This window comes from Trachinotus anak, unplaced genomic scaffold (assembly GCF_046630095.1).
Source record: "Trachinotus anak isolate AG129_WGS33_773 ecotype Australia unplaced genomic scaffold, CSIRO_AGI_Tana_v1 ptg000010l, whole genome shotgun sequence".
Classification (NCBI taxonomy): Eukaryota; Metazoa; Chordata; class Actinopteri; order Carangiformes; family Carangidae; genus Trachinotus; species Trachinotus anak.
This window is the reverse complement of record NW_027273861.1, coordinates 1,532,501-1,554,977: the sequence shown is the minus strand read 5'-3', so window position 1 is coordinate 1,554,977 and position 22,477 is coordinate 1,532,501. Positions and strand designations below refer to the sequence as shown.

The window sequence follows — 22,477 nt, the reverse complement described above, 5'->3', positions numbered from 1 at the left end:
AGCTTGTCGCTTTGTTTCTTGATGTCGATCAGCAGAAGAGAAGGAAACTGATGGATTAATTGTTTTAGCTCTATCAACAGAAAAATAATTGGAAATTATTTTGTTAATTGATTGAATGTTTCAGTCAAAGATGTGATTGTACTCCAGTGTGAGGATGTGTTGTTTCCCCTCTTTTACTGTGCGGCAGAAGAAATTTGAACATCTGAAGCAGTTTGAAGATGTCAGTTCTGGTTCTTAGAGTTTGTGATGGGCATGAAGAGGTGAACTCATTGGGCCCAAAATGTCTTTTGATGTGAAATGATGACACTAAGTGGGTTGGGTAATTAACTGAAAACACACATTTAGATCCTCTCACCGACTTCATCTTTCTCTTGTCGGTTAATTCAGTTAATACTTTCAATGCTGCACTTGTGAACTGTCCCCTGAAAAAATACGACCTGGTGTTTTGACCCCTCCCATCCAACTAATGTTAGTCCACGTTGACTCAAGGCTCAAGACTCAGCTTCTACCTGTCAGCTCATTAGTGAAGGTGACACCAAGCAAAATGTAGTCAAATGTAAACACAGCAGAAAAGCAATTAAAATGACCAGAGGTAACATCACTAATTGGTTTAATCACTTGGACACAATCACACTGAATACGAAGATTGCAAGGCTCAAAAAGAGAGAGAGCAGTATGTACCAAAGTGTTTGTTCATTAATCATAATCGAGGCAAACGTTTGAAGTAATCATGATGCTGATTTGAAGTCATATCGGCCACACCTAATACTTTAAATGTTCCCTTAGAATAAGTGTCAGTGTGACATCAGCTCTCCTGTTTGTGCAGGTACACCTCAGAGAGCAGCGTGTCCCTGAACCGCTCACCAGGACAGCCGTCATCCTACCGCTCTGATGAGGAGCTAATGGCGGTGCTGGACAGTCTGAGGGGGGCTGGTGTTGATGGGTGAGTTTGTTCTGCAGGACGAGGCTGAGCTCAACTTCCTCCTTTTGACTTTGACTCTGTAGAAAGAACAACAGAGGGTCTTTTTCTTTTCCATTAGGGTCTCTGGTGATCCTTTATCCAAACTCCCACTTCCTCACAAGTTAGCAATCCTAGCCACAATGGATGAGGTAAGTCTGTCCCTGTGGGCTAACAAAGCTGCGGAGTGTGTGTTAATGGTGATGAAGGAAGTGTAACAGTGGTTCACTAATGTGTCTTAATTGAGCTCTGTGGCTCAGAGGAGGCTGTGATACATACACAGGACTTGTTGGTGGAGACATTCACTGTTGGTTTGTGTCTGCACATGGGATAAGTTGAAAAAATATAGAATTTCTCTCATAGTTTCTCTCATACCACCTTCAGGCAGTGTGTGGCGAACTTTACAATCATAGCCCTTCTGTTGGTAAAAATACAGAAATCATCCAGACATTTTTCACTCTGTCCAACACACTGCAAGGATGTTGTAAACAGGAGACGCTGATGGAAAGCTTTAGTCTTTTAGTCCTGCTGATATTAGAGGTTGTTGGTTTAGTAATCACTGAAAACATGAGTATTTCTGCTGTTAATGTAAACACACAGCAGTGATGAGCTTTGTGTGTGTTGTAGATCCGCTGGCTGCTGGAGGATGAGATTGTTTCTGCTCTCCGTCACTCTCGGGTCATCAGCTTGGCCACGCTGCAGAGAGTAGCAGGGCATGTTTTACGCTCCAGTGGTCGACCGCACTGTCACTGTGAAGATGTCCCACTTCAGTTTGTCTTTGGGCCTGAACAGTCTCTGGAGAAATTCAAAGAGGCAAGGACACACACACACACACACACACACACATACACACATACACACATACACACACACACACACACACACACACACACACACACACACTCATTCAAACTGGAGATGAAGAACAGCCACTGGCAAAGACAACAAGGTCACTAACACTTGTGATTAATCGTCCATGTTGATTTCACCACTGGTAGTCAAGGCTGAAAAGACCCAATCAGGGAGCAACCATGGGTGTCTAGTTTTCAAAATAAAACAGGTCCAGCAGAGTTTCTGAAAGTCACTGTTTTAGGGGCTGAAGACTCAGTGTAGTAGTGTGAGTAGCTGACACTAGACTGAAAAAAGCTGATAATAGACTGAAAGCAGCTGACACTAGGCTGAAACCAGCTGATACTAGACTGAAACCAGGTGACACTAGATGGACTGAAACCAGCTGAGAATAGACTGAAACCATCTGACACTAGACTGAAACCAGCTGATAACTAGAGTGAAACCAGTTGACACTGGACTCAAACCAGCTGACACTAGACTGAGACCAGCTGATACTAGACTGAAACCATCTGACACTAGACTGAAATCATCTGATACCAAATGATAATACAACACAATGTTGACAGTTGTATTATCAGTTGAAACTGCAAACATCAAATGATTGACTCAGTGGCTTCAATTCTTACTGCAAAATGTTACCATGAACCATTTGCAGGTTGAGATTCATTGACAGAGAGTGAAAGAGAGTGTTGATTGTGACATAACTGTTGTACTGATAGATTCAGTGCTTGGTTTACTGTGTGAATTCCCTACACTGAGATTGTTCTTGTTACAGTGTGAATATTAAGTACTTGTCTGTGATGAGCATCCAGCACTGTATCATAGGATACACAGTGAGACTGATTGGATTGACTGGATTACATCTGATCCTGCAGGAGTTCCGCAGAATCTCGTTCTTTGGCTACACCCTGAATGGACAACAGGACAGCTTCTACTACATGTCCCTAAGCAGACTGTACCCACAGAGGATCCAGGCAGCCAAGAGGCTTTCTGAGAGCACTGCAGACCCCCCACCACACACCACCTCCTGCAGCGCTGGAGCACAGACGGACGACGTGATGCTGGAGAGTGAAGCAGAGGCTCGGGCAGCAGAGGTAGACAGTGAGGTCAGACATGTTGTTTCCCTGTCATGTGCAGGGAAACAACATGTAGTATTTCATTTGTAGTATTTATTTTAACTTTTAATGAAGTATCTAGTGATTTCCATTAGGAAACTGGTCAGTAGTTTCAGACTTACTGAGACATTTCCCTCTGTGTGTCTGTTCTTTAACATGTGAAAGATAAAATGTGCTGCTGTTTCACCAAGTTCACTTCCCCTCTGACTCCGTTTGTCACATCACTAATTAGAATAAATGTGATCATGATTAAAAATGCAGTGAAGAGAACATGCGATGTGATAGATAATCATTCACCTCATGAGCTCAGTCACATTCTGACACATCTCATCTTCTGATCACTTAGGTGACATGATGACAGTTGTAGTGGTCTTTCCTGTGTGATTTCCTGAGTCTCTGTTCCTTTTCTCTGCAGTTTAAAGTGTAGTACTTGTTAGCAGAGTTAAATGAGTCCTGTCATACAGATTGGAAAACAGCAGATCTGTTTTCTGATCTGATTTGTTGCTTTGTTGTCTTTATTCAGTGATATCTAATCACAGTCGCAATATTTGGCAGCACAAAAAAAAAACACTGAGTAATACCAACATAGTTGTTCTTCATGATCTCTGTGTGTGTGGGTGTGCGTGTGTGTGTGTGTGTGTGTGTGTGTTTTGCTGTGTGAGAGAAGTGAAACAAGGATCGCTCTGTTTGTTGAAAGATATTTTCGAAGCCGACCCACTCCTGTGATGTCCTCTGCTGACATTTAATTTACTGGACCTTTGTCTGACCGCAGAGTGAAGACAAGAAGTTCATCAGTACTGCTGCTGATGCTCCCAGTGACACAGCTGCAGATGCAAGTGAGCCAATCAGAGCCCCGAAGCCTGAGGCAGATGATACTGTGTATCAGAGCTCAGTTAGCATGGTGGGGGACCAAGCTCAGCCCAGCACCTCCCAGCTCCAGACTGACTGCTGCACAGAGCCCACCTCACCCCCCAAGACACCATCCAGTGTTAGCCTGGCTGAGTCCGTGCAGTCAGCCTCTCACAGTGAGTGGAACAGACACGGTTCACACCTATGCATCAGACAACTGCATCTTTGTTAAAACCACATGTCATGTACTCTGAGGTGTGGACCTGCATGAATGATTATAAGAGCTATAAGCCCTCCAGCTGATTATCGTATCTGTCTAACAGTAATCATCATTATGAATTATTGAGTATGATCATAACACTTTACCACTGTGTCAATGTGTGCTCATGTCTCGCTATAGCACCTCAGTGACAGCAAGTACCGGTAAACTAAATATTTTTAATACCTGTCATGCGTTCATGTGTTCAACATCTGTGGCCACTTTTATGTGCTGAAGTGATCAATTGACCTCATCACACAGTCAAATAAAGGAAAATAAATCAACAACAACTTTGACCATTGATTAACTGTCATGTGGACTTAATCACTAGTTTGGTCTCTGGTAAACTGCAAAGGAGATTTCAGGAACTGTTTGTTAAAAGACGAGTGTTGATGGCAGAAGAGAATAGATACTAACACAGATACCAGAGCAGGTTGACCATGTGAGTTTATCATAAGTCTTCCTCGCTGCTGTTTCATTCTACCCAAAATCACACCTAACACTGGCAGATTTGACATGAGCTGATCACCTGGTGTGATATCTGCACAACAGGAGAGGGGCTCAGAGGCTGTGATGTGGCTAAGATCTGCTCTGTTTCAGATGACACTGAACCTCCTGACAGAAATGTTTTATTGTCTTTCCTCAGGCTGTGGCAAACTCAGGCCAAGTCGAGTCCAGAGTGTTGTCTCCAGCCAGGGCAGTCTGGACTCAGACATGCAGGGTAAGGTGATAGTTGACCAACATTATCAGTGTCTGCAGAGTGAAGTGGTTGTCATCACTCAGTCTCGCCAACTTGTTAGAATTAACATAGTGGAAAAACTGCTGCTGCTGGTTCACAGGTCTAGTATAAAGTCAATGTTACCCTGATAAACAGCACCATCTGGTGGATAATTCACATCCTTACATTTTCTATAAATGGTGGAAAGATAAACATAGAATGTTGTGACCTCTCGTATTCATTTTACTTTTCTACTCTCCTCACCTGGTCTTTTAAAAACACTGCCTGTCTCTGCCTCAGCTCTCTTTTAATGCATTATTCTTCTGTTCCTGCAGTCAGAGGTTTCACTGCCTCTGTATTTATTATCTGTATGTAAAATTACCTGTAATGATTTAAACAATGATAGTCAAATAAGAGACAGTATGAGCCACCATCATGGGACAAAAGAGGAGGAGCAGTGCCTGAGTTTGATGTCAGATGATGAGTTGTTTATCTTATTCGGTAGCTTGGTATCAGTCAGTATCAGTAACTGGAACAGCCAGGATCAGGATCAGTCAGGATCAGTATCAGCACCAAACTGGTTGGTGGATGGAACAAACCAGAAATGGAAATTCACAGTACTAAGAGCATAATATAAAAGCCTGATAAATCCAGTGCATGTAATCCTCGTCAAAGTAAACTTAAGGTTCCATATTCAGCAGCACATATCAGCAGCTACACATTTAGCTCACGGAAAATGCACAATAAAGGTCAAGTTAGGTAGAAGAAGCTCCAGTAAATCAATGAACTCAGCTAAAGGAACCAAATGTTCTAGATAACTGAAAGCCTGTGCACCCTGCTGAGATTTACGATGAGAAAATAATGAGAACTGGTCTTATTTTTTTTTACTTGACTTTTGACTTGATTTTTTTTGTCAGTGTAAAGTGTCATGGTGATGACTCTTCCATCACTTCCACAGTGGTATAATAATATGGTGCTGCTAAACCTGCTAGAGATGAAGCTCCAGACACAATGATTGATTTTAATACTGAAACAGCTTTTTATCATTATTACAAAACGAATATAAATGTAGACTGAGCAATTTGCAGTTCATCCCTATGAAATTAAACTGTGCGTGTATTTATGACCAAGAACAATAAGAGTCAGCAATAGTTACTGATTGTAGAATTAAAAACCTATGTGACCTATGTTATATGAAGTTTAGAGAGTTTCAGTATCAACAGTTCAGACTCCATGTTTTAGCCTTTGTTTTTTAATTACTCATGATTTACTCGCACCAGTGATTTATAGCTGTCACTCAAAACTATTACAACTTGTTTAAACTTAGACTGAACACTTACAGTCACACTGATGAGTCAGGTTGCAGACGTGAGCAGCTGTTGTCTTCACGTGTCTGTTACCGAAGTTTTAATGACTTTAAGGACGAAGGTAACAGAAAGTCTTCTTCCTCTGTGTGTTTGAAGGTTATGATGGCGGCAGCAGTGACTCAGAGTGTGAGAGCCCCACCCTGGATGAACAGGAGTGTCAGTCACCACTGATGCCAGACTTCTGGCTGATTGTTAAGATCCACCAGGACCGGGTGAAGGTCTACTCCCATTCCAGGTCAGACAAACGTCAGGAGATGCCTGGAGTCTGTGACAGAGCAGGATGTCATGTGTAACAGATCCATCATTTTCAGTCGTTGCTTTAGGTTTAGAAGTAACAGAGTTTTATCATATTCCCAGAAAGTTCTTGTATCCAGCTGCTGTGATGATCAGACCTCTGCATTCACTGCAGTTCAGAATGTGATGTTGTTCACCCTGAAGAGAAAATGTCTTCTTGCTAAAGAGAATAATAAAGTCAGGTCAGAGTCAGGTGCTTGACTGTGGCTGTGATGGGATCCATTTATTTCATAGCATATGTCATATTTTTCAAGGGGCTTCACAGAAGGAAAGGAGGGCAGTGGTGCGGGGTTGAAGAAGGAGGAAGAGCAGGAGCTGCCTGAGTGCTTACAGCTGCATCAGATGGTGGTCAGGAAGATTGGAGAAATCTGCAGGATAGTCAATCAGGTGAGTACAGCAGCTTCAGCCAGCTGCATCTTGGGTTTTAGAAAATCATAGAAATTAAGTAACATTGTTGTCTTGTGACAGTATTAAAGGGAACATAGGAGTAGAAAAAGCAATACATGTGATGAAATATGAAAATAACAGAGTTACAGTTCGATGGACATGAACACCAGAAAGTCCAGAGCATCCAGACCTGTTAGTCGTGGTTCAGTTTTTGTTTTCATTAGATTTCACTTATAGAACTCATTTTCAGGTATTTGAGTGCACACTGATTGTGATGTGATGTAAATGTATAAATGTTTCCACTAACACACATACGTGAGTACAGTCCTATAAACAGTACCAGTAGTTTGTGTCAAAATGCTTCCTCTGCTTGCTGCTCACCATCTTTTGTGTATATGTGTGTGTATGTGTAGCGTATGCTGCTGCAGGACCTACATGACAGCCACGTGTGTAACTCTCTGCTGGTGGCTGAGAGTGAGGAAGACATCTGGAAGAACGAGTCTCACTATAGGCAGAGACTCAACGCCTCTGATGGTACACCAGGAGAAAATGATTCTTTTTGGTTTGATTTGTTTTTGAAGTGTCTGTGAGCAGCCCTACACAAGGTTGTGGGGGTGAAAGTCTGTAATCATTTGGGTGAACCCTGTAAGTTTTCCTCTGATGTCATGTCTACTCTTTGCAACTGTGTCTGTAAATATTCTCACACTCACATACTTTTTTTTTTTTTTTTTGTGAATACACAGATTACAACACAGAGGAGAGCTATCAGGCCAGAGATTACCTGGCTGCCACCATGCAGTTCATCCCTGGACATTTTGCCTGTGATGTGGTGTGGAGCACAATCATCCACATTCACCCACGTCTCAAGATGGGACCCAACATGGGGGTGTCCAGGGGTGAGTGGTAGATCTTAGTTTTAGATAAATTAACATGCTTCTGTTTTGGCTGATGAATGGCAGGCTATTTAATGCCCTGAATGTGTTCATGCAAGAGATTTTTCTTTAGATTCATACTGTACAGTGGACAGCAGTTAGCAGTGTCCCTGCACCAAGAGCTTAGTGTGTCATTGTTTTTAGCTTACAAATCTTTTACATTGATAATGTGCTGGGAGTTCTTTCCCAGCAGCCTTTGCTACGTTGCTCATGTTGTCATATTCATGTTAACCACTTCTCAGTTTATGATGTTTGTAGAACAGAGCTGTGACCATTCCTCTCTAACACGGCGATGATCAATATGTCTCCCGTCTCCTGTCACAGCCATCCAGGCCCTGCGCTCTGTGCTCAACTCTTTCTGTGTGGTCAACAGGAAGAACATGTTTGTCTACCAGGAGCGAACAACTAAATCAGTATTCTACCTCAGGTCAGACTCTCTCATCACTGCGCACCAGTGGATTTCGGTCTTTCATTACATGCACACGTGGTCACATTTGTAGTCAGGTGTTTTTCAGCATTGTCACTACACATGTAGGGGCTTTGAGACGACTGTTGCAACACAAAACAACTGTAACTGAGTTTTGGGAGATTTTCCCAAAGTCTGCTGGAAGGAAAAATGCTCCCACAGCTGCAGTCGAGTGGGGAGGAAACTGAACTGCTGTTCGCTTCAATGTCATGGTGTTCACAGTGAAATTGGAAGCAGCATTTGTATGTCCTCACAGTGTCTGTTTACACAGCTCGCAAATCATTTTGCAACAACAAGACCAGCCTCAAAACAATTCATCCTGGGAGGGAGCAGGAGAAAGAGAACAGATAGGAAGTTAACTAAAAACACACATCTCTAAGATTACACAACAACAAATTTTCAGGTTAAGGTAAGAAGAAACAGACTTATAAACAAACTGTTTGCCGTCTGTCTAAGGTTGCACTTTGGGCACAATAAGACCAGTTTTGTTACATTTAAACAAAAACAGTTTGTTGTGTTGTAATATTTTATGCCTTATACTACAGATTTAATATGTTTCTTTATGGCTTTAAACTACTGCTTCTTTGTGTAAACTGATCTCTCTGTTCTGTGTTTCAAAGTCATGGATGAACACTTTTAATCCAGGTTTGACTTTTTTTTTAAACCCTGCTTCTTTATGAAGCAGGTCAGAGGGGTTCAGCTGGTCCAGCGACTTGTACACAGCCCATACATTCATATAAAATTACTGCACTTTTGCACAGTTTAACCATTTACCTTGAGCAGACATGACACATTGTTTTTATGTGTGTCATGTTGCCTTTAGCTTGTAAAATACCATCAGTTTTGATTTGTTTGCAGTTTTTGTTGTTTACTGACCTCAAGCTGCAGTTTTTCTTTGGTGTAGCAAAGTTCCAGCTGTCTCTGAAACATTTGCACATTTGTGAGCATGGCTTTCAGGGAAGGAAAAGAAAGATGGGGATAATCAGTGGGTCACATTTGATATGACTGGCAGAAAATGACATTGTACCCAAAGTATCACAAGCACATGACTGTGTTCTTGTTTTCATCTTTCCACTCTCCAGACTTTGTGAAACGTCGCTAGCAGGGAAGTACTCTGATGTGGATGGAAACCTCCAAATGACTCGCTCCGTTGGACTTTTCAGGAGTCAAGAGCCGTTGTTGTCTGAGGACCTCATGGTAAGTGAAGAAATGCAGGAGCCAGTTTGACTGAAAATGACAATAAAAGATAATAAGTTTGGAATTAAGCAAAAAAAGAAGATGAGACTTCTCTGATTAATAAAGACTGAAAACAGTTGTAGTTACATTGTAAAAAAACAACAACTTGTAAACATGATTAACACTCATACAGGTATGATGATGTTACTGAAAACACACAATAACAACTAAAAGTCACCAGTGATTTTTATCTTAAGTCCAGACTCCTTGTGTTGTGGGTTACTATGGTAACACACAGGAATCCCATAGCTGTGAACTGTATATCAGGTCAAGGATGAGCCCCCAACAAGCCGACCTGAAATTACTGCAGAGCAGCTTCACAAAGTTCAACACAACAAGAGACCGAATGAACAACCATGACAACAACAATGACAAAATAAGCAATTTACAACAAGTGGTGACAGAAGAGTTGATGACAAGACAACAAACAAACACACAGACAGTCTCAGTCCCTGATGGTGGAACCAGCTCCTGAAGTCTATCAGAGCAGGGGCGTCCCTCTCTATCTTCAAGACCCTGTTGAAAACTCCTCTCTTCAGAGAGCACCTCCTCTCCTCACACCCTAACATGTCTAACTAGCTCTGACTCTGACTTTCACTTCACTTCTTTACCTGATGTCCTTCACTGATTACACAGATGTAGAACTGAGTCCTGACACCAAGGTCTCTACTGACCTGCAGCTTCACTGACCTCACTGAGAGTCTCTGTGGATGAAAGCGTGGGACAGATGACCCCCAAACAAGCCGACCTGAATGACAAAACAAGCAATTTACAACAAGTGGTGACAGAGGAGTTGACGACAAGACAACAAACATAACTAACACCTACAATTCATAACACTGAGTTTCCTATAGCTTGAAATCTTGACCCAAATGATACATAATAGTTTATTCATGAGGACTGTGCTGAAGAAAGCAGGTTTCATTGCCTTTAGTATATTGTCCTGTTAAATAAAGTACCTTGCAGAAATTGTCTGTAGCCAAAGACACAGAGGATTCACATGGAAGGTTACAGAAGGTTTTAATTTGCTGACTGTAATTCTCACCCCTGAACCTCTCTTCAGGTAGTTTGGTGATGAGTTAAAACCGCCGTCACCCAGTTACAGTGTGTAGTCAATAAGGCAGGAGACCATGACGTTTTCATCGACATTGCTCTAAGTTTCATTATTGCAGAGGCAATGGACCATTTTTAAAGAATTTCCACCATGTTTCCAGACCATCCTGTGCTTGTGGAGACATGGACTGGGATACCATGTAAGCATGCTAACATGTAGTCCCGTCTATACAACGGCATTTTCACAAGTTTTGTTGTCTGCAGAGGCAGAGAGACTGAAACTGGTTGTTGATGGATACAGGTGCACACAGGTGCTCATTGAATCTCTTATGTAGTAGCACAGTTCATTAGCAAAAAGGTAAGAGCAGGAGAACAATTTTGGTATGAGGATCCTGATCCTGATTAATGGTGATGTCAGGGCCATGGTTGACACCTCTGATATCTCTGTCCTCAGGGATCCAGGTCTTCTCTGGAGGGCTCTCGGCCAGTTGGACAAGTAGACAAGCACATCCTGCTGCTGGTGCATGGAGTGGGAAATGCAGGTAAGAGCTGCAAAAACAACAAAAGGTATTTATGATGAATTGGTTGTGGTGGTTGTAGTAATAACAAATCCAAGATAAACCAAGACTTTGCATACTTCTATTTTGGAGGCAGCTTTACCTCAGGTCTGTGTGTGAATTCCTGAGAGGTAAAGAGTCAGTGGATGGGGGGAAGGTCATGTTTAGAACAAGAGCAGTACAAGTTATTTTCTTCGGCAACAGCAAACTGTCCAAAGTTTCATTGATTTATAGATTTTTGGGGGAGACCTGATAGCAGCACAGCACATTGAAGTAGGTGAGTAATAAAAGCATACATACGTCTCAAGCAGAGAGAAAAGGTCTAAAATGCTTTAGTTGTTTGTTAGACCTGACTCAATGGTATTATGGTGTATTATAAGGTACAGAGTTGAGTGTCACTGGCACAACAACAAGTCTTACCAGTGTGTCTGGTAACCCAGTATTGGGTACCGTGTGGTACTCCATTACAACATGTTTCCACTTCAGAGCTGTGTCTGAAGGTCCTTCATGTTTTCCAGTAAGAATGCTGTGATTGTGATTGATGCTGCAGTTTTTTTCACACAAAGAAAGGGCAGGATGGAAATTGGTATGTAGCTGCTGAAGCTAGTTGGTGTCTTTGATCAGCCCAAAAGGTCACATGTCACTCTGCTTCTCATCAACCTCTGAATCAAATTCAGTCCCTCGTGCTGCCTTCAGAGAGACTTCTGGGTCTGAACTCAGTCATTCAGCCTGATGCTCCTTCTCTTCCACTGTGTTCCTCTAATGAATGTGGTCTGTCATCACCATCCCTGCACACAGACAGTCACTTCTTTACCTGATCACCTTCACTGATTAAACAGATGTAGAACTGAGTCCTGATACAAAGGTCTCTACTGACCTGCAGCTTCACTGATCCACCACACTGAGAGTCTCTGTGGATGAAAGCGTGGGACAGATCAGTAAATGTAAATGTGTATGGGGAAACACCCAGTCTGCAGTAAAGGATTGACCCACAAGGAAAAGCAGCCAAGCCATGGTCCACATGACATTATGACAAGTGCACTCAGTACTTCTCTGAGCTTCGTTTTGTCAGAACTTGTGAAGATTTTTATGCCTCTGTGCCAGCGACAGCTCTGCATGTGATTAACTGACAAACTGACATTTCACAGTGGTATTTACATGTCACCCTCTGTCTGTGGATAATTTGTGAGCAAACATTGCTCAGTCCCTGCTCTCTGAGGCTGCAGAGGAGGGAGGAAGAAGAGTGAGGCAGATCAATGACTCCCTGAGTACCTTCAGCTAATCATGTTGCTTGTGGTGTTATGGGATGAGGCATTCGGAGCTGGATGGAAGTCAACACAAATGAAGGCCTGAAGCAGAGCTCTGTGCTTGTCAGTGGAACAAGCTGCTGACTGATGCTGCTCCACTGCACTGACAGCATGCTGACGAGGAGGTGGAGATAGTTGCTCTGCTACACCTCGACTCTCAGTGAGTGTGGGATGGTCGACTGGCAGATTAGCCATGTGTCACCTACATGTTCACCTACATCTTTTGTGAAAAAACGGTTTCATAAAGTCAGACTGTGAGACCCAAATTAGGTTCTTGTTAGGTACAATAGTACACAGTTTGTCATAGGTGAGTCATTTTAGTTATGTGTGGTCATATTTGACTAACTGAGATAAATGAAAAATAACAGTGCACACATGGTCTTTCTCATCTGTCAGTGGCAAGAAAACCCTGCTGAGGTGTGTGCCCTGTGTTTTAGAGACAAAAGTTTGTCTGTGTTTTGACTCAGTGCTCATATTCATAATTTTCCCCTCATGTCTGGGCTGAAACTGTTGAAATTTGCTTATTCTACTTTTATTGATAAGGGTTGCAAGGCCTGAATCCTAACTGCAGCTGGACCATGCATCATTATAGTCCAGCTGATAATAAATCTTTGATTTCAAGGCTGATATCAAAACCTGCTGCCACCAATAGGCTGTGATATTCTCCACAGCAATGCTGACAGTTAGCCAGCTAGCTATAGCAACATTTTCCAAACACATTTGTAATATTGGTAACAGCAAATTAGCTAAAGTTATCATTGCGCTCCATCTCAGTAAAGACAGACCAGTATTGGCTGCATGATCTGACTGGAAAAGAAATTCAGCCTTCGACTGATCCATTGGGACCAACTGCATGAATGTGGAACGGGATTTCTTCAGTGGAGGAAATTCTGGAAGGTCTCTTTCACCTGAACACTATGTACTGCACTGTGTCATCTCACCTGTGGGCATAGCCTGTGTACTTATAAATGTGGGGAGGGCCAACGATTTAATAGGGGGGACTCACGTGCACTAACATGCACATGCTTCCAGACTGTCAACCAAAACAAAGAACAGAGAGCCTCAGATTACCACACAAACAGAGGGGGTGTGGCTTCGTTCTCTGCTCAGGACACCATCATTCCACTATATCTTTACACATACACATATATCTTTATGTGTACATAGCTGTTTGTTGCTGTTTTATTGCTTAAAATCTTGTTTACAGAACCTTTAAATGAGTTTTTAAAAGAATTAGCGGGACACTTTACAGCTGAACAATAAACTTTCATTAGTCTGGACACACAAATGGAGACAAGCATATATTTGGTATTTCTGTTGCAGTTTCTTGTTAGTTTCCAGCCAACCAATGCTACCTATTATTAATGTATTGATATGTTTTCTTGTGTTACAGCATTGCTAGTGAATTAAAAGTGCCACAAAGTCACAAGATAACACGATGCCTGGGCCATTGAGCTGAAGACACAATGAAGGCAGCAGAATAAAGGGTTCACAGTCCTGTAGAAGTGAGGCTGCTGTCTGTGTGCATTCACTCCGGTCCAATCACAGCTAGTATCCATGAAAGCAACTTACAACTGTTAATCACTGACAGGCTAATATTATCAAGGTTGCTACGAGTAAGATGTCAGAGATGTCGAGAGAAGGTAGAATTCAGAGCCTAATGAACCTGTGAGCTCATGCTGCAGCAGCGTCAGTCGTCACCACGTGGGTCAGTAACTCTGTGGCCCTCACCTTGTGCCCAGGTCCAGACCTCAGCCTGAAATAAACTCAGATCTGGGTCTTTAATGAAAAGAGGCTGAGCACCTGGTGTAGAGATTTGCTGCAGCAGGATGCTGTTCCTCCTGTGATGTCTTGATGGCACTGTTGGACTGGGAATATTCCTCTGCCTCAGACAGGCTGGGATTATATCAGTGGTTCCTCGGAAACTCACCATCTTTATTTTGCAGCATCACTGAATAGCTACATAGAAAGCCTACATGTGTTTGTGTGTTTTAGTACCACAAGTTCTCTTTAGTCACAGGAAAATAATGACTTAGAAGGACACACAGCACTTTACCCTCTAAAGAATTGTCTATGTGAACAATGATCACTGTTCAGCACAGTGCTGAGCAGGAGGATTCATTAAAATGCTTTTTCATACTCAAGCATGAATGTTCATTCTTAACTGAACCAGCTTTTTCCCAGAGCTTTCAACCACATCTCATGATCCGTCTCAGTGGATGGAGATGCAGTTGAGAGCTCTATGAAGGACCACGAGTTAAGAATTTTCATCAATTTCTATAAATAATGAAACAATAGTTTTTGTACGTGCTCATGTTGACCAGCAGAACTCTGAGGAAAAGTGACCTGATGGTCAATCACACCTTTGCTGCTCACAAATCATCACAAACATGAGCCTGAAAGTTTGTAACATAAGATACCAGGGTCAAAATCGCAAAAAAATATCTTAACTCAAGGTCTGCTTACTAGTTTTTCACCTGCACATCTTTAAATCAAGACCACCTGTTGTCATTCAAAATGTGTGATGTCACACCTTTGCACACCTGGCTTTGTTTGACTGTGTGCTTGTGTTGCTGCTGCTGTGATGGATGCTTCATACTGAGGCCATTGACCACTGAATTCACTCTTTCTTGAATGTGAGCATGTTTGTGTTTGCGGCTTGAGGGTGATTCAGGGATGTTCTTTGTGCAGGTCCAGAGATCACAGATGAGCTGGTTAAGGTTCTTAGGAAGCGCCTGGATGAGACCACATTGGACATCATCACTGTCATGCTGGTCAGAAACTGCAAGCTGACTCCAGCTGATGTGGAGGTAAACTGCTCCTTCGTGTCAACTGGAATTTTCAGGGGAGGAATAATGAGGAGAGAGGAACTATTAACTTTTACAAATGCTATGTTTCTGTGTGTTTTCTGGGGTTGGTCTGTGGTTCTGTGTACATGGACCTGTGTAGTGCAGTGGGCCTATTGCTTACACTATCAGAGGGTATTTCCCAATTGTATGCACTACTGAAAATTGCTCTGGATAAAAGCCTTCACCAAATGTTGTGTGGTCAGTTCATCCAGTCATCAGGATCGCCAGCCACTGAGGTGATGAACTTCAGCCTCCCCCATTACTGTCTTCCTTGGCTGCCTGCTGTGGCTCACTACCTCAGGCAGAATCTCCTCATCTTCCTGCATGTACCGAAGTACACGGACAGCAACACTGCACACCATTTCAAGGTACAATCCAGGCTTACTTCTGTCCGAGCATGTGACATGTTAATGTTGGGTTTGCTAAATACCTGGACTACAATCCTAGTTAAGAAACTTTTCTTTGAGGAACAGATAAAGACCAGAATCTGTTGGTTGACGTTAGAGGAAAATTCTGCTTTATTGCAGAGATCTCTTTGTATATTGTAACATTTCTACACCAAAGTCAGATTATACCACAACAGTGGTATAATAAAAAAAAAAACAACAGTTTAGACAAATGACTTCAAATCACTTCATTTGGGGTCAAGCAGATAGTGACCTCATTGTACAGGAAAACCGTGTACACTGCTACAGGAAGTTCAAACTTGTTCACAGCCTGTCTGATGCTTTCTTGTGGTTCTTGTGTGGTTACACTTAGCTTACTATTAGCGATGGCACTGTGATCACCACATGTCAGCTATTAACCTAATCAATACAGTTGTTTTATTACTGATAGGAATGAAGGCCAAAAAAGTACACATTCTTTATTCTTGGAAGTGTCACACAGTATCAGGTCAAATACACCTGGTGATCACAGGTATACTAGTGAGTCAAGTGCATACCACATAACCACAACCACATCAAGACCCTCAAGACCCTCAACAAGACCCCCCTGAACCAGAAAAAGGAGGCCTTCAGAGTTGTAGACAGGGGGAAGCGTAGGTGTGTGCAACATGAGCTGAAGAGGAGATGAAAGCAGGTGAAGGAGGACGACGAAGGTAAAGTAGAGAGGGAGCTGCTACACGACAACACTAGAGAGGTGTGGAAGGGGATGAGGACCATCACTGGCTATAAAGAGAAGAACAGCCAGGCAACATCAGGTGATGAGGACAGGGCCAATGAGTTCAACCAGTTCTACAACAGGTGTGACACAGCCTCATCTGTTCTCTCTCCCACTGCATCAGCTGCAGCTTCTCCTACAACATCTCCTTCACATTGCTGCAACCCTGACACTGCAGCTGCAACTTCCACACCGGGGTCATGTCTCCTGTCCCTTACAGTGGATGAGGTGAGGGTGGAGCTCAAGAGGCTACGTCCTGGAAAGGCAGCTGGCCTGGATGGTGTGTATCTGATGGTCTGTCCAGCTCAGCTGCCTGAGCCTCTCCAGAAGATCTTCAACATAAGTCTGCAAACAGGGAGGGTACCAGCCCTGTGGAAAACATCATGTCTTGTTCCAGTACCTTAAGTAGGACGCCCAGCCATGATAAATGACTATAGACCAGTGGCCCTCAGATGACACATCATGAAGTGGCTGCTTCTCCACCTTCTGAGGCCACAGGTTGAACATGCACTAGACCCCCTACAGATTGTTACAAGGAACATGTTGGAGTGGATGGCCTTCCTCTACACGCGTCATCAGGCCCATACTTACTTGGATTAGCCAGGTAGTTATGTGAGGATTACATTCTTTGATTGTGAATTTAACACTATCTGACTCCCCATTCTATAAAACAAGCTAGAAGGGATGTGGTTGTGGATCCCTCCTTCACGTCCTGGATTGTGGATTACCTCACAAGATGACCACAGCATGTCAGGCTGGGTAACTGTGTCTCAGGGACAGTGGTGAGCAGCACTGGGGCTCAACAGGGGACTGTTCTGGCTCCATTCCTGTTCACCTTGTATACAGCAGACTTTTACAACTCTGAGTCTTGCCACATCCAGATGATGACACAGCTAATGTGGTGAGTATCAGGAATGGGCAGGAGGGAGAGCACAGGGATCTGATGATGGCTTTCAGTGAATGGAGCAACAAGATTGCCTCCTTCTGAACACCTTCAAGACCAAGTAGATGGTCTCTAACTTTCACAGGTCTAGACCCACACTTTAGCCAGTCAGTGTTAGAGGGAAGGACATTGAGGTGGAGCACAGCTATAAATACCCAGGTGTGCACCTGGACAGTAAACTGGACTGGACCCTGAACACAGATGCCATCTTCAGGAAGGGGCGGAGCTGGTACTTTTTCCTCAGGAAGCTCAGGTCCTTTGACATCTGCAGTGAAATGCAGCATATGTTTTATCAGTCAGTGGTGGAGAGAATCCTCTTCTCTGCTGTGGTCTGCTGGGACACCAGCATGTCACATGAAAACACAAAGGGAGTGGTAGCTAGTTAAGAAGGCTGGGTCTGTGACTGTAGCAGTTTGCACTCACTTAGGACTGTTGTGGGCAGACACATGCTTTGTAAGATGCTGCCATCTTGGACAATACCAACCAACAACATCCTTGCAGGCCAGAGAAGCAGCTACAGCAGCAGCTAACATCTCATCTTTCTGTGCTGCAGGACTGAGAGGTTCAGGAAATAATAGTCTAATGACAGTTCACCCAAGCTCACTATGCTGTATCTCAGTTGTTTTATCCATACATAAACAAACATGAAGAAGTGATAAGTCATGGTTTTACTATGCTAAGCATGAGGCTAATGGTCTCACCCACCTGCCTACCCTGCGTGTCCACCCTACCTGGGCATCAGGCTTCACTGTGAGCCATTTTGAAGTTCCAAGAAGCAAAAAAGAACATTGCAGAGCTGTGGCATATTAGTTCAACAGGTATCTAATCACTCATCACAAGATGGTCAGTGGTAGTTCTTAGAAAATGTCTCGGTAATTAAATAGTCAGTCTGACTTTTCAGCTAGTAATTTTGTTGACTTAAAATAAAATAAGCCTCTGCTGCTTGTGAAGCAGAAATGCCTCCCTGCTCGATGGATGACAGTTACAGTTCTTTTTAAAGTGATCGGGACTAAAAATGAATAAATTGTAGATATGGGAGGCTCCCAGCTCTGCAACACTGTGGCAAAGGCTAAAATCATTTCTCATTGTGATGTATGAAATAAATGCTGACCTGTGTGGTTGGAGCCTCCAGGGGCTGATTCCCTCTCCTGCTCTGTTTGCAGCACTACTTTCATTTGAGCAGTGACTTGGCTGACAGGGATATCTACCTCTACAACAAACCTGGAGGCCAGGGGACAGGAGGCAAAGGTAATCACACTGTGTGTGTGTGTGTGTGTGTGTGTGTGTGTCGGTTAATGTTCATTTACTGCAGTGGCTTGAATGTAAGATGACCCTGTTTGCTAGATGAAGCACAGCTGCTATACCTGGTCTAATTCTAAGTCTGTATGAGGCTTCCACTCCTGTGGGTCGTGTCTGTCTAATGATATGACGTTTTGTAAAGCTGCTGATGTGTGTTGGACTTGACCCCAACCTGTCATCTGTAAACCAGAACCATCCTCAGTGAGGTGGACAGCACCACAACAAACACTGCTGCCCTGTCTTACCAATCAGACTGTGCTCACACATTCCTGGAGGGCAGGTTGACAGGAAACAGACTTTGACACACAATCAGTACAAAGACCAAATGGTGTCTAACACGTTGAATCACAAACTACACTGCAGGCAGACCCTTAATGCTTCTATAATCTGTTCTCTGTTGTTTCCTCATGTCTACCAGACACTGTTTGTCAGTCCTAACTCCAGCTCCTTCTGAATGGAACAACTACACTCTTCTTCTCCTCACGATTCACATACTGCTCATTTCTTCCATGAGCTTTATTTGTCTACTTCTTTTCACTATGGCCCAGACCTCGTGCTCAGGCTTACAGCTAGACACTGCACACACTTCTCTCTGGTTGTTTCTTCCCCTCACAGTTTATTTTCAAGTATGTGTTTGCTTTCCGATTGACAGCCTAATTTGCTCTCTTACCAGAGACGAGCTGCCTGTTACAAGACAGCATCTGAACTGTCTTGTTCATTATATGTGGTTTGTTGACAGCTGCACAAACAGCACACAAGTGCAGTGTACCTCTGCAGAGAGACTGTATCTAACTGGCAGAAGCACTGCAGGCTGCTGCCCTGTGTTACCAGTCGGACTGTGCTCACTCACTCTTGGATGGCAGGTGGACAGTGTAGTGTGTTAACTGAGTGCTTTGTCTGAATGCATGCTTTTATGCAAATCTAAAGTTAATCTAAGATCTCTGTTTTCCCTCTGCATGTATTTCCTTTACAGTCAGAAATGATCAATTCCATCTCACGTTGCAATACTCTCTCATTTATCAATATGTGAACGTTATCTGCGGGCATTTCAAAGGGGAGTGCTGCTGCTGGAATGAGCTCTGTGACTGAAAGGTTACCTGGTTCAGTGTGAGACTGTGGAGAGTGAATATAGTTTGCCTCCTTCAGCAGCTCCCACCAAAGGCCAACTCATTGTGGATTAAATGAGTGACTGAATTAAAAGCCTAGTTTATAATTACTAATATTTTTGTAAAATGCTACCTTGAATGGCCGTGTGAACATTTGGTTCTGAGTCACATTTTCATTTTCAGAGCACATTATCCTTATGAGCACATTATGACATTATGCTGTTGACTGTTTTCTGACAGTGCAGTTAAAGTATTAGGCTGGGGTGTGGACTCAAGTCACATGACTTGGTCTTGATTCCAGTTTGCTGTCCGACCTTTTCTTAATTTTCTTCATAGGAAAAATGGTTTTAATGATTTTATGGCAAACTGCTGATTATAACACAATTGCTTTTAATGCTTTTTAATTGAGTTTAACATCTGCCAGTAGATTAGGATTGAGGCTGTAGTGGACCAGTACCAGACACTCATGTATTTAATGATGGCTATGCAGGAGCATGTGTTGCCCAAGAACCCATTCCTGGATAAAAAAAAATGAATGACTGGCCCCATAATAATAAGTCAAACATTGTTCTCCAAATGTAAAAAAACAAAAAACAAAATATGTGCATATCTGTGTTTTTAAAGTACCAATGACCAGAGATTCCCTCTGTTCCTCTCTTTAAATCATCTTGCGCCTGTCAGCTCGAAAACACTGAGGCTGATGTGAAGAGTTTGTTCCTTGCTCCTGTATTTGACTTTCTGTCTGACGACTTTTAAATTGCTGTGTGGAGAAGCTCTGACTCCATCTCATTAGTTTCAGCAGCTGTGGAACAAGGTGCTTAAATGTTATGAGTCTACCTGATCCCTGGCCGATGTGTGAAGAACTCTCTGTGTTATAGCAAACTGAGAGATGCTCAGACTCTCACCTGTGTTTCCTGTCAGCTAATTAGGAAGTGTTTTCTAATGACTCCTAGTTGTGGTTAATATGTCCATATGAGAGTGAGAGTCCTAACTGACTTACAGTGGGTAGAGCTATACTGAGTAGAATACTGTTTTTCAAGACTAGTATGATGATAAACCTTCACTGTGACATGACGACAAACGCTCATCATCATGTATTGGGAAACTCTTCATATGATGAACACCATGCCGTGTTATGAAGAAAAGAGTTGAATGAATTTCTGCTATGCAAAGCAGCAGAGGGTAAATTACAGTGGCTAAGAGCCATATAGGCAAACTGAAGATTCATGTTAAAGCCATGTATGGAGCGTGCCATGGTTTGGGTCCACTTCTCCCCTTAGAGGGAGGGGTTACTGCAGATCAATACTCAATAATAATAAATCAGTAAAAAGTTGTTCTGAGAGATAAAGCATTTGTGTCCTGACTGGTCTCTTCAGGATAACAGTACCTCCATCAGCAGGTCTTGCTGCTGAGGGCTCGCTGATGATCTGATGAGGATGAAGATGATGTGAATCATATTTTATGACCCTCACTGTCACCTGATCTCAGTCCAGTTGAACTATGGGAGATTTTGGAGAGGCGTGTTAGACAGCGTTTGCCATCATTACCATCATCATCAAAACACCACATGAGGAAGTATCTTGAGGAAGACTGGTCTTCATCCTCCAGTAGAGTTTAGAGACTTGGATGACAAGTGCAGTGAAGCTGTTCTGGAGACGTGGTGGAACAACACCTGACCAAGACACTTCATACATAATATGATAGCTCAGTAGATAGATCCAATTAGCCAATCATGTGGCAGCATCAACTCCTACAGATCCAGGTCAGGAACAGTTCAAGTTCACATCAAACAGGAGAATGAGGAGAAATGTGACTCAGTGACTGTGACAGGATTGTTCATGTCAGACACTGGTCTGAGTGTTTCTGAAACCGCTGCTCTCCTGGATTTTCACTCACAACTGTCTCTAGTTTTTACTCAGAATGGGGCCAACAACAAACCATCCAGTGAGCAGCAGCTCTGTGTTGGTGAGAAGGTCAGAGGAGAATGGACAGACTGGCTGGAGCTGACAGAAAGGCTACGGTCTCTCAGATAACCACTCTTTACAACTGAGCTGAGCAGGAGAGCATCACAGTGAACAACATGTCCAACCTCGAGGTGGACAGACTACTACAGCAGAGACTACGTCAGGGTCCAGACCTGTCCCCTCTTTGACAGTTGAGAGGGACCATGTGACAGGATTTCATTAGCAGTAGTGTTGAAGAATGACAACCATTGTTAGCATCATGCTAACTGATGTTGACCTTTAAGTTTTTAAGCTGTTCAGTTTGTTATGGCTAAGAAGCTAATTAGGAAACTGACATTACAGCTTCACTTTGACTGAGAGTGTTTGTTACACTCAGCATGTTGAGGTGTTGTGCAAGACATGCCCATGTTTGAAGGTAAGGTCACTAATGTTGGTTGTTGCTCAACTCCAAGGCATTTGTTGTGTTCTTCTGTTAGGCTGTTATTGCTATCTGTATGTGAGGATATGCTTTAGCCTTTTCAGAACTTACTTGGAACTTCAGGTCTTGACTTTATTTTCCCTTTGACATTAGCTTCATTGTTGTCTTTGTATGATCTTGAATTGGACTCGTAAACACTGAGATACTGAGAAAAGACTAATATTGGTCCAAAACAGACACATATGGGTGGAAGTGGAAGAAAAGCACAGCACCTGAAGAAATACTCACATGAATGCATGCAGACCCCACACACAAATGTTCTGTGAGCCTCTGGACCTATGACCTTCCTGCCACAAGGAAACACTTCCTGCCAGCTGCCACCCCTGC

The 22,477-nt window shown here is 43.0% G+C and overlaps 1 protein-coding gene across 8 annotated transcripts in view; it reads left to right on the top strand.

Moving 5' to 3' along the window:
- The window catches only part of szt2 (SZT2 subunit of KICSTOR complex), a 114,036-nt gene that overhangs the window by 41,543 nt on the left and 50,016 nt on the right, over positions 1-22,477 (top strand). For all 8 annotated transcript variants that reach the window (XR_011692304.1, XM_071486786.1, XM_071486785.1 and 5 more), the window contains exons 34-49: positions 827-943; positions 1,041-1,110; positions 1,586-1,771; positions 2,686-2,904; positions 3,698-3,950; positions 4,680-4,754; positions 6,215-6,353; positions 6,667-6,799; positions 7,213-7,333; positions 7,543-7,695; positions 8,056-8,158; positions 9,280-9,394; positions 10,941-11,028; positions 15,042-15,160; positions 15,403-15,567; positions 18,467-18,551. Coding sequence is in view for 7 of the 8 variants with exons in the window: in XM_071486786.1 (XP_071342887.1) it covers positions 827-943; positions 1,041-1,110; positions 1,586-1,771; positions 2,686-2,904; positions 3,698-3,950; positions 4,680-4,754; positions 6,215-6,353; positions 6,667-6,799; positions 7,213-7,333; positions 7,543-7,695; positions 8,056-8,158; positions 9,280-9,394; positions 10,941-11,028; positions 15,042-15,160; positions 15,403-15,567; positions 18,467-18,551 (2,141 nt within the window). In the remaining variant the exon portion in view is untranslated. The remainder of the gene's footprint in view (positions 1-826; positions 944-1,040; positions 1,111-1,585; positions 1,772-2,685; positions 2,905-3,697; positions 3,951-4,679; positions 4,755-6,214; positions 6,354-6,666; positions 6,800-7,212; positions 7,334-7,542; positions 7,696-8,055; positions 8,159-9,279; positions 9,395-10,940; positions 11,029-15,041; positions 15,161-15,402; positions 15,568-18,466; positions 18,552-22,477) is intronic.